Source organism: Uloborus diversus, chromosome 3 (assembly GCF_026930045.1).
Source record: "Uloborus diversus isolate 005 chromosome 3, Udiv.v.3.1, whole genome shotgun sequence".
NCBI lineage: Eukaryota > Metazoa > Arthropoda > Arachnida > Araneae > Uloboridae > Uloborus > Uloborus diversus.
Window position 1 is genome coordinate 210,128,964 of NC_072733.1, and position 13,858 is coordinate 210,142,821.

General features: G+C 35.8%; 1 protein-coding gene across 1 annotated transcript in view; it reads left to right on the forward strand.

Moving 5' to 3' along the window:
* Nucleotides 1-13,858, forward strand: part of LOC129218554 (ras-related protein Rab-7L1-like) — a 38,420-nt gene extending 24,562 nt beyond the window's left edge. Inside the window, exons 5-6 of the mRNA XM_054852857.1 lie at nucleotides 7,099-7,220; nucleotides 13,278-13,858. Of these exons, the coding sequence (XP_054708832.1) occupies nucleotides 7,099-7,220; nucleotides 13,278-13,413 (258 nt within the window). The 3' untranslated portion in view covers nucleotides 13,414-13,858. The remainder of the gene's footprint in view (nucleotides 1-7,098; nucleotides 7,221-13,277) is intronic.

The following is a 13,858-nucleotide window of genomic DNA, read 5'->3' on the forward strand; positions in this document are numbered from 1 at the left end:
CATATTGGACATACCATCGTTACACTGGGCACACAGGCGTGAAATATTTAGCCTATATGAGGCAATGTCTTTTTTAATTAAAATTAACCATGGTTCTTTATCAGTTTTCTATGTTCTGAAAAAGCCGAAAATTCTTCATGAATTTCTAAGTCATCATCCAAGTAACGAAAAACACTTTTTCTAGTCTGAGAATGTGTCGACTTTCATCAAATAGTTGCTGAAAACCAGCGAGATTTCCTTTAATGAACATTGATTTCCAACTTACATAAATTGAAGTCACCCATTTTCTATCATTCTGCTCAAAAAATTTGGGGGTGCGACCGCCCCCTCTTGACCCCCCTATTTGCCGCCCCTGTTATGCACTTCCCCTTTTGGTTGCATTCGGATGTTTATAAGGGGGTTTTACACATTTTTGAGGGGAAATCATTGTTAATATCAATGCAAACTCAAGTAATGTTATAATTTGGCAAGCACTTGGTGACATATCGCCAAGCCTTTGGTCGCCAAGTTTTCTCGCTAACTTGGCGATAAATTTGGCGGGTTTTTTAAAATTTGGTTTTATTTTGGCCACTATTGGCGATATTTTGAGAGTTAACCATTGAATTACATTAAAATGTCCCATATTGGGAAAATTAATCTGTATAAAACTTTTTTTTTTTTTTTGCTTCAATTCGCACCAAACTTGGGGCAAAAATATTTAAAATGTTTCTTTGATTACTCCAAGTCACTACCATTATCATCAAATTGGCGTAAAAGGAAGTCATGTGATACGCACATCAGCTCGTTACTTTTCAAATACGTTTTGTATAGTTAAAAAAAACGCGTTAGATTAAGATTGTTTGAATTTCTTTAAATTAAACAGAGTTGAACAAAAACGTTTGATTTTAATGATTTTAACTAAAGCTTAATTGGAATCTGATGACTTGGTATTAAACCAATGCTTATTGGTATTCAATAAGTCTTGATGCTTTAGTTTTACAGAATCAACCAAGCGATATGTGTCGTTTCATGTAAAAAGCTGATTGTTATTGTGCATAAATATTTCAGATATTGTCTATCAGATGTAATCCATTTTAACGTGAGCACAGATTATAGTTGATAGTGCATATGTTTTCATCTTTTGTACTAATTGAAAATACTCATAACTTGTATCATTATCTATTATTAACGTTAATGAGATTTTTGCCATACATATGCTTTACTGGTGTTTTGCAAACCTTGCATTACGCGCATTTATTTATTCCTTATCGCGTTAGAAACTGATGTTTGAGTACTACAGAAACATCAACTGGACATTTCTTTCATTTTTTTTTTTGGTAGCCCGTGCATGCAGTTAGTTGTAATATTATAATTTGTTTTGTAAAGTATTCCTTTAATTTAAATATGTCCACCTAGAGCAAAGTTCCTATTTCACAAACTTTGATCTGATGTTTTACTCAAAAGAATAATATTGCATTAAATTTCATTTTTAATCCCTATTCCCAAATCTTAGTATCTCGACACATTGTCCCAGAAGTAGATATACCTTAGTAGCAGATATTTCGCTTTTTGTTCCTCAGAAACATTTTATACTGACATTTAGAACCACAATCGATACATTTTTAAACATTTGCAAGTACTATTTATTAACTATGCATTAGTTTTCCTTCTCATATTGGAAAAAGGGATGAAAAATACTACTAAGTCAGAACAGCATTACGACCAAAAATTTAGTTACTGCTTGTTTCAAAATGTCTACTTTATTATTAAAATAGTATGGAAGATTGATAATAAATGAGTCAAAACATTTCTTATCAGTCTACAAATAACGAAGGGAGAAAGTTAGTCAGTCTTTTAAGCACCGTTCTCAGTTTCAAGGCATAAAAAATGACGTTACTTCATAAAATTAAGATAAGAATACATTACTTAAAACAACGAAAGAAGAAACTTTCGAAAAAAAAGGACATGTTTCCGTTTGAGAACATTCACGAGGTCCATTAATTTTTTTAATGAAGTTTTTCAATAGATTGCGGTTACCATTCTTGTACTACAAGTTTATTCTTATGCAAAATCCTGGATGTACTTGTTTACTTGTTCTTTGTGGGAGAAAATCGTAAGTGTTTTTGGGACATTGTTAAAATTCGAAAACCTGTTTTAGAAAAATAAAAAAGAAAAAAAATGGTTGTAGTAGTTCCACAAAAACTTGCATTTAATAAGTTTTGATTTGAGTATTAGCTATGCTTGAGCATTTACTTTGTTGACAACATTAAAATTCACCTCCTTCGTCTGCATTTTCAGTCGTGTATTGTTTTCTAAACTTCATTCGTAATTTGGGCATGCGTGAAAAACTATCTGCAGATTTTTTTTTACTATTGACCCCCCTCCCCTCCTTCCGGCGCAGTTCCGTTGCTGCAAAACTATATTAATGTTAAGTAGCTGACGTTCTAAATTTTTTGGGCTATTCATAGTTTTTTTATTCATTACTAAGAAGTTTCGGCCCTACTCGCTTCGTTCGTCGTTTACCGTCTGCAGAGGCTCATTTATCAATACGTCTTCGACGGTGTCCTATGGGGGCTTCGCCCCCCCCCTTCTTCCATTGCGGGGGCTGGATAGCAACTCAGCCGTCTATGTTGGGTTCCTCCGGATATCCTGTATCCCAAAGGCACCTATATTAGCCTGGAGACACTGACAGTCCAAAGGAGATAGGATTACACACACAGACCGATACATTCGTGCAGATTTTAACAGTAAAAAACAATCAGTAACTTTCTTATTTATTCCTTACTAATTTTTTAAATAAGTTTTCGTAAATTTAAATTGAAGAGTTATCCGAGGTTAAACTAAATGGATGGTACAAAGTAAAATGTGAGGTTTTCTTGCATATTTTGGTTTGTTAAAACAATGTGTAACTACAAACCATGGTTAGATAGCACATTATACTTAATGATAATCACAATAAAAACATTTGAAACAAAGTTTTTTTTTCTAAGCCAGGAACAACAAACCATTGCTGCATTTTTACAATTGCAAGGTGTTAGAAATTAGTTTCATGAGAAACAGGTTCCATTTACAGTTATAAAAAATAATTGTATTACAGAGGCCACTGCCATACTATAATTAATGGAATAAGTATAAGCAACTTATATACAACTGGCAGATAATAATTCAATTTAAATTAACGAAAAATTAAAAAGATAATTAATAAATAAGAAAGCGCTATTTTATTTTTATAATTAATGACTGTGAACAACCCAAGAAAAGGAAAGAAATTCAGTTTGTGTTTTAGTTGTTCGTTCTCCAGGGACACCTGAGCAAAGTTATTTGTTTCACACAGGAGGCACGTTTTGAGCTCAAAATTGTGATGGATCTTAACTCCCCAGTTTTAGCATTTGGAGCCCGAAACTTCATTACGGTTATTTGTTGTTGTTACAAATGCCACTCGGGAACCCGAGCAGCAATGCTACTCGAATTTAATTCAGAGGAGTTACGGCTTCCGTTTAGTCGAGCGCCTATTTCTAGGTGGAAGTCCGTTTTGGCTCAGACAACACGATAGATGGCAGCACCATCTATGGACAGTTCAATAATTTTGAACCAGACCAGAGGTCGAATAACTTTCTGGTCTAGCACCCCCAGAGGTATCGTTTCACTTGGAGGACATTGTGACCACGAGCATATTTATCGTCGCCCAGTCACCATTAATGTCGACGGTGGGTCTTCGACCAGTAAGGATCAAACCCGAGACCCTCCGGTCCCAAGCCCAATACCCTACCGATCAGGCTACCACGGCTATTACGGTTATTTATATATGCATACTTGATGCAGTGTATAATACTGCTGAAACCAGAAGATAGTCTGAGGGAGGGGGGCTTAAGAATAATTTCCGTATAAACTTAGTCTCAATTTTTCCGAACATATATAGGTAAAACTTTGAAATCTGTCAAATGTCAACATTAGCCAGTGAATTAATTCCCCGTTCACATACCAGAGATATCGGCTTAAGTCCGGATATTTTCGGTGAATCATCGTTGAAAGCCGAAATTCTCCAACTCCGGTCTTACACCCATAACTTATTTTACTATTATACATGCGAAAGTTTATGTGGATATTTGTTACTCTTTCACGTAAAAACTAGTGAATGAAACTTTACAATAATATAACTTATATATCAGAATAACACATAGGATAGTTTTCGTCCCGTTATGGGGGCCAAAACCCCTCATAGGGGGCGTTAAAGCACAATTTTCTCATTAGTTCTCTAATATAGGGGTGAAAAAATACTTGCGCATATTAACATTATATGTCCATCGAAAGATATGATTTTTCTGCTAAAGATGGCATCTGTTCAAAATTTCAAAGTTTAATAAAAAACGAGCTATAAACTTTTTACTTCCGTGTTCGAAGGCTTTCATTAACCCAATTCAGTATTTAGTGTAGCATCTTAACTCTGTCAATAGCTAGAATTGTTGAATATTTTTGCTTTTCGTCTGACTGTTCAAGGCTTTTCTCAAGTCAAATCTTAAAGTAACGTTTTTTTTTCACAAGATTGGCAAATAATAAATGAATTTGGCTGATTATTTTCCATTTTAATGTACCTTTAATGAAATGAATGTTTTTTTATTTATTTGTGCTGATTGAACACCTACTCATTACCCAATCAACCAGCAGGAATTTCGCCAAATTTTTTTTCGGAAAGAGTTCAATAGCTCTGAGGCATTCAGCAATTTTTTCAACTGTCGTTCTTTTTGAAGCTAAAGACTACGTAATACTGTTTCTCGGTTTTCATAATGCAACCAAAATATCACCGTTAAAAGAATCTTTGAAATTTTTGTTAAAATATAAAATTATCCGCCAACTAAATTAAGCAAATCCATAAACAGCGCAAAAACTTTCCGTTAATTTTTTCTAGTGCACAAAATTTAAATTTTACTGCTTATTTAGGAATTTTTTCCTATGAAAATGTTTAGCATCATTTTATGGTCACCAAAAGTATCTCAGTATTTGGCGATAATATCTCTTTGACGAAAATTAGTAACAGACAGTTTTACAAAGTAGGGAGGGGGAGCAATATCCAGGGGTGGACTGGGTCTCCCAAGAGGTCGTCAACCTTGACTCGAATAAGGTGGGGGGGGGGGGGAAGAAAAAAAAGAAAATGCAAAGGGGTGCACAGGTTTAAGGTCGCAAAAAAGAAGAAAAGAAAAACGAAAGCTCATACGTTCAAGGATGAAAATAAAATAAAAACAATTGAAGGAGCACAGGCTCGAGGGCAAAGAAAAACCGATGAAGCTCCGGTTTGAGAACACACACACACACAAAAAAAAGGAAGATGCTCAGGTTCAAGGGCGCAGAAAGAAAAAAAAATAAAAAAAAATGCTCAGGTTTGAAGGCACAGTGAAACTAAGGCGCACAGGTTGCGCAATAAAACGAGGCAGCAAAATAAATAAATAGATAAATAAATTAAAAAAAATAAATAAGAAAAAAAAGCACGCACGTTCGATGGCACATACAAAATAAAATAAAAAAAAGAAAGGTTCTAGACGGGAGGGAGCAAAAAAAAAAAAAAAAGAAAGAAAAGAAAAGAAAACATACAGGTTCGAATCAAAGGTGCTAAGGTTTGAGGGCGGGGGAAATAAACCGAGGGCGAAAAAAAAAAAAAAAACTGGTACGGCGGGCCAGTCAGCCCATAGCATTATCGAAAACGATTGCAACAAATTTGGGAACATTTTAAATCGAACCAAGAACCCACAATAATTGAAATTCCCCAAAATAACTAAAGCAAAGAGAGATTATGTGCGGCTACATTTTTAAAAACATTTGTACTTCAATAGCCATTTAGAGATGGTTTAAGACTGTATGTTCAGAAAAAAAATCAACTGAGTTTTTTTTTTTTTTAAACAAGTGAAGTTTAATTTCATGTTTTGGAAATTCTTTTATGTGTTTAAATGTCGTGCTTTCGTTTGTAAATGAATACTATTTTGTTTATACTTATTGCTACTTTATTTTTATGGGTAAGGAAGAAGATCGATTTTTAATTACTTCCAAGCGGTGTGTTTTGAGTTCTTTCAGTTAAAATAGATAACGGAAGAAAGTAGCGATTGTTTCTATTAATAATTAATCACCCAGCCAACGCCGGGTATTTTTGTTAGTACATTATATGTATGTACAGCAGTGTATATGTATGTGAGCAGGTAAAAATATGGAAGAGGAGGGGGGTTTTCTCCTTTGTTCCTGGGGTTTTCCTCCGGGATTTTTTTTTGAAATTTTACATCTAAAGACGTAATTTCAGAAGATCCTAGATAATGATGTCTTTCAAACGCGATTATGACAATATTTGTTGACGTTAGGGGAAGTAATGGGGTTCAGGAACTGTTCCATCTTTTTTTTTGAATCGACATTCCCTTCCCAATGTTTCGAATTTGAAGTTACGAAAATGGAATTGTTGACAATATTACTGATGTTCAAGAAGAGAACGTTTAACAACTTTCTCCTGTAATTTTTTCGAGCTTGAAGCAATAAAAAGGGACTTTTAAGACGTCCTTCAATAACGTTTGTGGTAGAGACACAGACATTTAAAATTGTAGCCTTAAAATCGCAATGTTCGTTATTTTTTGATAATATCCGAGGGAGTAAAGGTTCGAGTGCCCACTCTGAAAAATTTTCGAACTTGATGTCTTAAAAACGTGATTGTAGACCATTATTTGGTCAGCGTTAGGGGCCCACAATTTTTCGAAATTATAACTCCAAAATCACGCAATTTTAGACGATCTTCGATGTTTTGAGAGGGTGCAGTGTTTAGGGGTTCTTTTTCGGATATTTTTTCGGAATCGAAGCTCTGAAATCAAAATTTGAGATGCTTTGTAATGATTTTGGAAGAGAGGGAAGGGGAGCCTTTCTGGGTTGTAGCATTTGAATACTTTCTTATTTTCCGACGGATTAAAAAGGGGCGAATGAAAGATGAAGGAGTGGGAACGTAATTAACGAACCAAAATCATTTGCAACTACTGCAAACTTTTAGTTGGAAATTTTCTTTTTAAAAAGGAATAATGTTTTTCCTCCAATATTATATTTTTTAGACACCTTTACACTTCAGCCTTATTGACATTGATTTTATCTTTTGATCAGTGTGATCTAGCCAACAGAGACGTTAACCAGGAAGAAATCGAGTATGTGTACAAGAAAAACAACTTTATTGGATGGACTGAAGTTTCCGCCAAAGAAGGACTCATGGTTGATGACTGCATGAGGTAAAAGAAAATATTTCTTTTTATCTTGACATTTTCTATCGCTTAATTAATTAAAACCTTAACATTTCTGAAACGTTAGGTTCTATTTAATTCATAGTGAAATGTCCCTACGTATGATCTAAATACAATTGGTTCAAATATATTAATAAATCATCCACCCGTATTTCGAGAGGGTGTGAGTTGTGGTGGTGGAAGGGATGGATAGCAGTATACGTGCCATTTACAGGAGTAGTATTGGCATGGTGCTGCGAGCATCCCCATGTATTGTGGAAGAGTTATATGCGCAACGGCGACTTTTTTTTTGATGACGACTCCACAAGAATTTGGCTTTCGGTTCCACCTTGACCGACATAATCCTGTTCGGCTATTCTCTTTGAAAAGATCCCTGTGATGGATTTTACTTACATTCCTAGCAGAAAATTGCTGCATGTTTAAGTGCTAAACAGCAATGGTGATTCCAGGATGGACGCTGTCACATACGCACATTTTTCAGCAATCAAACGGTCTGAGGTTCACCAGGTGTTTTTGTTTTCATAACAGTACCTGTGGCTCAAAACTGTGATACCCAAGCATGAATTTTTCCTATATGGAGCAGAACCATGTTTGCCACAACTGCAATCAACGCGAAGTTCTTGCTAAGTTGTAATTTGAAAAAAAAAAAAAAAAAACTCAGTTTGAATATATGGATGTTTACAATAGCTAATTGTCAGTTTTCATTGGCGCAGAGCTGCTGGAGACTTTCCCACCTCTTTAGAACTATACCTACAGTGTAGAGGTGGTGCTGCCATTTGTAGAGGCCAAAGTTGGACTCCTTCCGATTTGGCTTTCTTAGGAACAGCACCCTTCTGTATAAAATCCATTCTCGCTACGTGACTGGAAATCGACTCTGGCCTAGCGACCAGAGCCATGTCCAAGGGGAGGGTTTTAGGGGTTAAACCCCTCCCATTGGGGAGAAATAAAAAGCCAAGAGAAGGTATATTTGACTTTTATTGATTTTAATGTGAAAGTTTGTGTGCAGTGCGTTAAAAAAGAAACCCCCCCTTTTTTTTACAAACTAGAATGATATTTTGGAAAAACTATAGTGCAATAATATCTCAATGATTTGCCAATTAAAAATCTTACTTAACTGCATTAATATTACTTATGCATTAATGATTGTGTTTGGTAATTCACATGCATCTGCAGTAAGCTCTTATTTAGTTGATTAAACATTATTTCAGAATGTAATACATGCTGCAATATAAAAGATTCTGTGGACAGTATTGCATTATACCGCGTAGTAAACAAATTTGATTTAAAAAAACGAACAAGGTTTTCTAATAAAACTGATAAGGTTTTATTAAAAAGGAGCTGCATACTACGGTCACAATTGTGCAGCAAGAGTTATTCTTCGGAGCTTGGAAAGTGTGGGGGCAGAGCCGTTCTTACAGGTAAAGAAATGCCATTACTGGGATCGGAAATTTTAGGTAAAAATTAAGTTTGTGAGGGATTGAACCCTTCTCCCTCAGATAAAGATTTATAATTTTCAAAACCCCTCCCTTTATGAAAATCTGGAAACGGGCCTGCTAGCGACATTAATACCAACAACAACACGAAAAACCCTAGCAAAGGTTTTACTAATTTCGCATTTTCGACTCCAAAAAGACATTATTAGTATAATAAACTTTAATAATTGTATTCATATTTCTTACAGGTTTTTCCAACATTTCCAAGCTAACCCGAAAATAATCGAAAACACAAGGCAGTTAAAATGCTAACATCTGCACACCATGCACGTGTTAGAAGTTGTATTTTTAAAGCCAGAAAGCCATATCTTTAAAAAGAATTTTAGCTAGGATGAGGGTGAAATTTCAGCGTACAAAAGAAATTGCGCAAAGGAAGAAACCATGCGACTAGTTTTTTTTCTTTTTTCACTGTCAACCCAGGGATATATTAGTACATCCAGAAGTCACAACACGCAGTAAAAGTAATAACACATACTTTTTTTACAAGTGAAACACAAAATATTGCGTTGGTGATAAATATTGGACTGTATATATGGTATATATATATATATATATATATATATATATATATATGTGTGTGTGTGTGTGTATGTGTGGGTATGAAGTACTATAGTAAATATATTGAATGGCACAATCAAGATTAAAAAATGTAATGTTTTTGTTGACATTAAATTGTAATCTGGAATTTTAATCACAATAAAATTAAATGAAATAAATAAAGAATCAAAAATACTTCAAGCGCCTTACGGAAATGAAAGGAACATTTTAAATAACGAGAGCTTCTAGTTTGCAAGGAACGGATTCAACAAATACAATTTTTCAGAAATTGGCTAAAGAAATTGGTTTAAAATAAGGTTCCATGTGAATTTTACTAGTCACTGGTAGGATTTTTAAGATGTTATTGGATTTGGCACATCCTTTTGTGAGCGAAATTTGACGAAAGATCCCAAAAATGACACCAAACTTAGACCACATTACTACGTCCATTCCATTGTGCTACTCCTACTTTCTTACTTCCGTTTTACACAGAAATTTTACATCCATCTAGCCAACTGAGGTTATAACTTCAAAAAATAAAAATGTGTTAAGGGTACACTATCACGCTTTACAGCTTTCAAATCTCACCGAATCGTTTTAGCGTCATTATACAAATCAATTAACTGCACACTGCATTGCAGCAAAAAAGGCGTTAATAACCAAATTCAGACTCTATTTTGAGTACGATATTTTAACGAGATACGGGCACGCATAACTTAAAGCAAAATCTTAAATATAAAACCTCAACTTCCCATTTTAGAGTTGAAGCCTGAATGAAAACAAAAAGTGACGTTCAGTATTCGTTTTTCTAATGTTGGTCTTTGTGATCTGGTAAAGTTAGGCTTAACCGCGAGAAAGTTTATTTCTTTACGGAAAGTTCACCAAAAATGGACATTGTTATTGGCGCTTTAGTAGTTGCGTTAGCGTTGCAATACCATTCCGAAAGTAATAAAACTTAAACTCTTAAACTTAGTAGATACTCATCAGGAAAAACCATACGGGACTGTAATAATGAAAACAATCTAAAAAGGAAGAAAAATTAATTTGAATTTTTTCATCTTGAATTCAAATTATGTTTTTCGTAATCACGAGTGTGTGTGTGTGTGTGTATGTAGTCATGTGTGTTTGTGTGTAGGGGTATGTGTGTTTGTGTGTAGGGGGCATGTGTATGTGTGTGTAGGCATGTGTGTTTGTGTCTGTGTGCAGGTACGAGTGTGTAGGTAGTTGTGTGTATGAGTGTGTGTGCATGGGGGCGGGGTATGTGTATGTGTGTAGGCATATGTGTTTGTGTCTGTGTGCAGGCATGAATGTGTGGTTGGTTGTGTGTGCGTATGTGTTTGTGTGTGTGTAGGTGTCTGTATGAATGCGTGTGTATATGAGTTTGTGTGTGTAGGTGTCTGTATGAATGTGTGTGTATATGAGTTTGCGTGTGTATGTGTTTGTGTATGTGTGTGTAGATGTATGTGTGTATGTGTTTGTGTGTATGTGTATGTGTATTTGTTTGTGTGTATGTGTATGTGTATTTGTTTGTGTGTATGTGTGTGTAGTTGTGTATGTATGCGCGTGTGTGTAGGATATGGATGCAACCTGGAGATGGTTTTCGCTATAGGAGCAGCATCGTGAGGAGCCGGTCGACGGTGGTGCTGCAGAAGTTCGCGGGGGGGGGGGAAATAAAATCATAGGAACATCAAAACAGTCAAATGAAAGCAATAAGCATTCGTGATGGCTCAATAAGTAGCTATCGAAAGAGTTTAGTAAAATATGTTCTTGGACGCATAAATTGTTTTCTCTTTGTATCCCGATTATCGAAAAAAAAAATATCTAAAAGTCTGCCGTAATCTTAAGAAAATCGCCAAGTTTTGGGAATTTCAGTTAGAAATGGGCAACACCAATTGACATGCTTTGCGGATAATATCTCTGTGAAGTCTCGCAGTCCCTTCCATTTACTGTCAAGTCTTTAAATTTGGCGACTTTTCTTGAATTTTTGCAGACTTGAGGATCTCATCTCACTAACTCCTTTCAACAAAGTCGTATCTCAAAAAACGTGATTTTTCAGGAGAGCTATTTTAAAGTTTAAAAGTAAGATATCACGAAGAAAACTATATATATAAAGCCGTTGATTGAACTGTTTGTCGTGCATAAGGTATTTTTCAATAAGAATGCTCTGTTTCAAGAAGATCAAGAGTAAAAAGTGTTTAAAAAATTTCGTTTTATTTATGACATCCGCTCACCAAATTTCAAAAACAATGCTTGAAATATCTCAAAATATGTTGTTATTGTTACTAATTGTTCTCCTTAAAATACCGACATAAATACAAATAGATTAAAAATTAAGATTCAAAAATGCTCTTTTTTTTGTGTACGAGGAAGGACTCAAAAGAAACCGGACTGATGGTGCGCTGCCAATCCTAGATGTAGTAGAGTGTTCTCCAGCTAGATGGCTCAAGTAGGGACCTTCACAGACCAGCTGTGCAAGTGGCATCAGTGTAGTTGATAACGTCTGATCGTAGTGTTGGTTTTTCTCAGGTGTTATTGCTTTCCGCCTGCGAACTCATTATGGCACATTTAAAAGATCAAAGTATGAGCTTGAAATTTTGCTTCCTGCTTGAAAAGTCAGTAACGGAATAACGTACCAAATGCTTCAATAAGCTTTCAAGAACGATGCTATGAGCGGTGCACAAGTTTTCGAGTGATTTGAGGATTTAATCGTGGTAGCATGAGTGCTGAAGGTCATGCTCGTTCTGAGCGACCTTCACCGTCTCGAAATGATGAAAACGTTGAAAAAATCCGCCAAAAAATCAGCGAGAGTCATCGTTTTACGATAGATGAAATTTCAGAAGAAACAGGAGTGAGTTGGAGCTCGCGCAGGTGATGGGAAGAATGGTTCCTTCACCATGATAAGGCTCTCGCACACTCAGCCTCCACTATTAAGCGCTACTTCGCCTCTCAGGGGTGGCCAGTCGTTCTTCACCCCTCGTATTCGCCAAACCTAGCCCCCTGTGATTTTTTTCTGTTCCCGAGGATGAAAAAATATATATAAAAAAGAAGCTTTTTGATGATGTAGAGGCTGTAAAAGCAACTTCGCAACGGGCGCTGGACATGGTCAAAGTTCAAGAGTTCCAGGGGAGCTTCTAATAGTGGAAAAAAAAAGAATTAACATATGTATTGCATCTAATGGTGAATACTTTGAAGGAGACTAAAGAAATTTTGTGAATAAATTGATCTATAAATATTTTAGAAGAAAAATCCGGTTATTTTTGGGTCCCCCATCGTACAATACAATTTCGGAATAAATAATATCATCTTCACTAAACGACGCAGATGTTTCATGTCCAAGGGATCAAGCACAACCCAAGATGTGACATTATAGAATTCCGAAACTACTTGAAAATGCAAATACGACACTTTTGCTCTCAAACGGCGAAATATTAAGTTATAGAAATGCAAGTATTGCAGAGATTCGCTGCTCATTCATGACAGTTCAAAAAAAAAAAAAAAGGGCATACTCAAGAAGGCTCATTTTTGAGATATGACGCTTTTGAAAAGAGTGAGCAATATCTCGATCACGGGGAAGACGAGAAGGAAAAACAATATGCGTTGAAAAGAAAAAAGTCTAAATGATGCTCTTGCTACCTATTTGTATTTCTTTTTACTATCACATTATTCGTGTGGTTCCCTGGTCAATAACACTGATATCGTTCACTGAGCTTATTTAAGGAATAAATTATTTCACTCCAACTAAAATTGCTGCGGCAATATTAATGATGCCAGTTGGTTCAATCTTACGAGAAAACGAATTAAATCAGGGGTGTGCACCTAGGGGGGGGGGGGGATCATAGCGCAGACTGTGCCAATGAATTTTTTTGGGGGGGGGATGTTTTTGGGGTATTTTTCCCTTTTTAGGGGTGGAGAGCTCTTGCTTTTGGGGGTCTTTGCGATTGGGGGATACGCCCTTGATGTTAGGGAGCAACTCTGGTTAAATGTATTGTTTAACAACCGTCATTCTCTTTTTCAGATTCCTTGTGGACGCCATGTTGAACAAAGATGGAATTGGGAAAATCTCTGTTATCGACGGAGTCGCACAAGAGCAAGAAACGGAGCTTGTTAATCTAGCCCCCCAAAAGCCGAAGAAACGAGGTTGCTGCAAATGAGAATTACTTTTCCGAGATAACAAAATTGATCGGTCAGAAGCCAGTGGTTTTTCACAATGCTTTCGTTCAAAGCACATCTCTAGAGCTTATAATTTGTTAACATTCGTCTGGAATTCTTATCGCATTGTCTCCCAGTTATCGGACAGAACTGTTTCATCTGAAGGGAGATTGGAGTCGGTGAAATAAACGTACTAATCAATATTTTTGAATAGAAAGCAGATTGGAGTGAGAGGGAGGAATTGTCTCATGTATAAGACATTTTACCTCGTTGTTATTCGGGAGAACATTAGCAAAGTCCGCGTTGATGACTTGAGTCTGAGAATGTGAAAGGATAAAAAAGAAAAGCAGATATATAAATTATCTATACGCACTATTATTGTTTCACTCCGTGTGTTGTTCCACTTCAACCATTGTGCATTTAAAATAAATTAATTTTCTGTGTGAT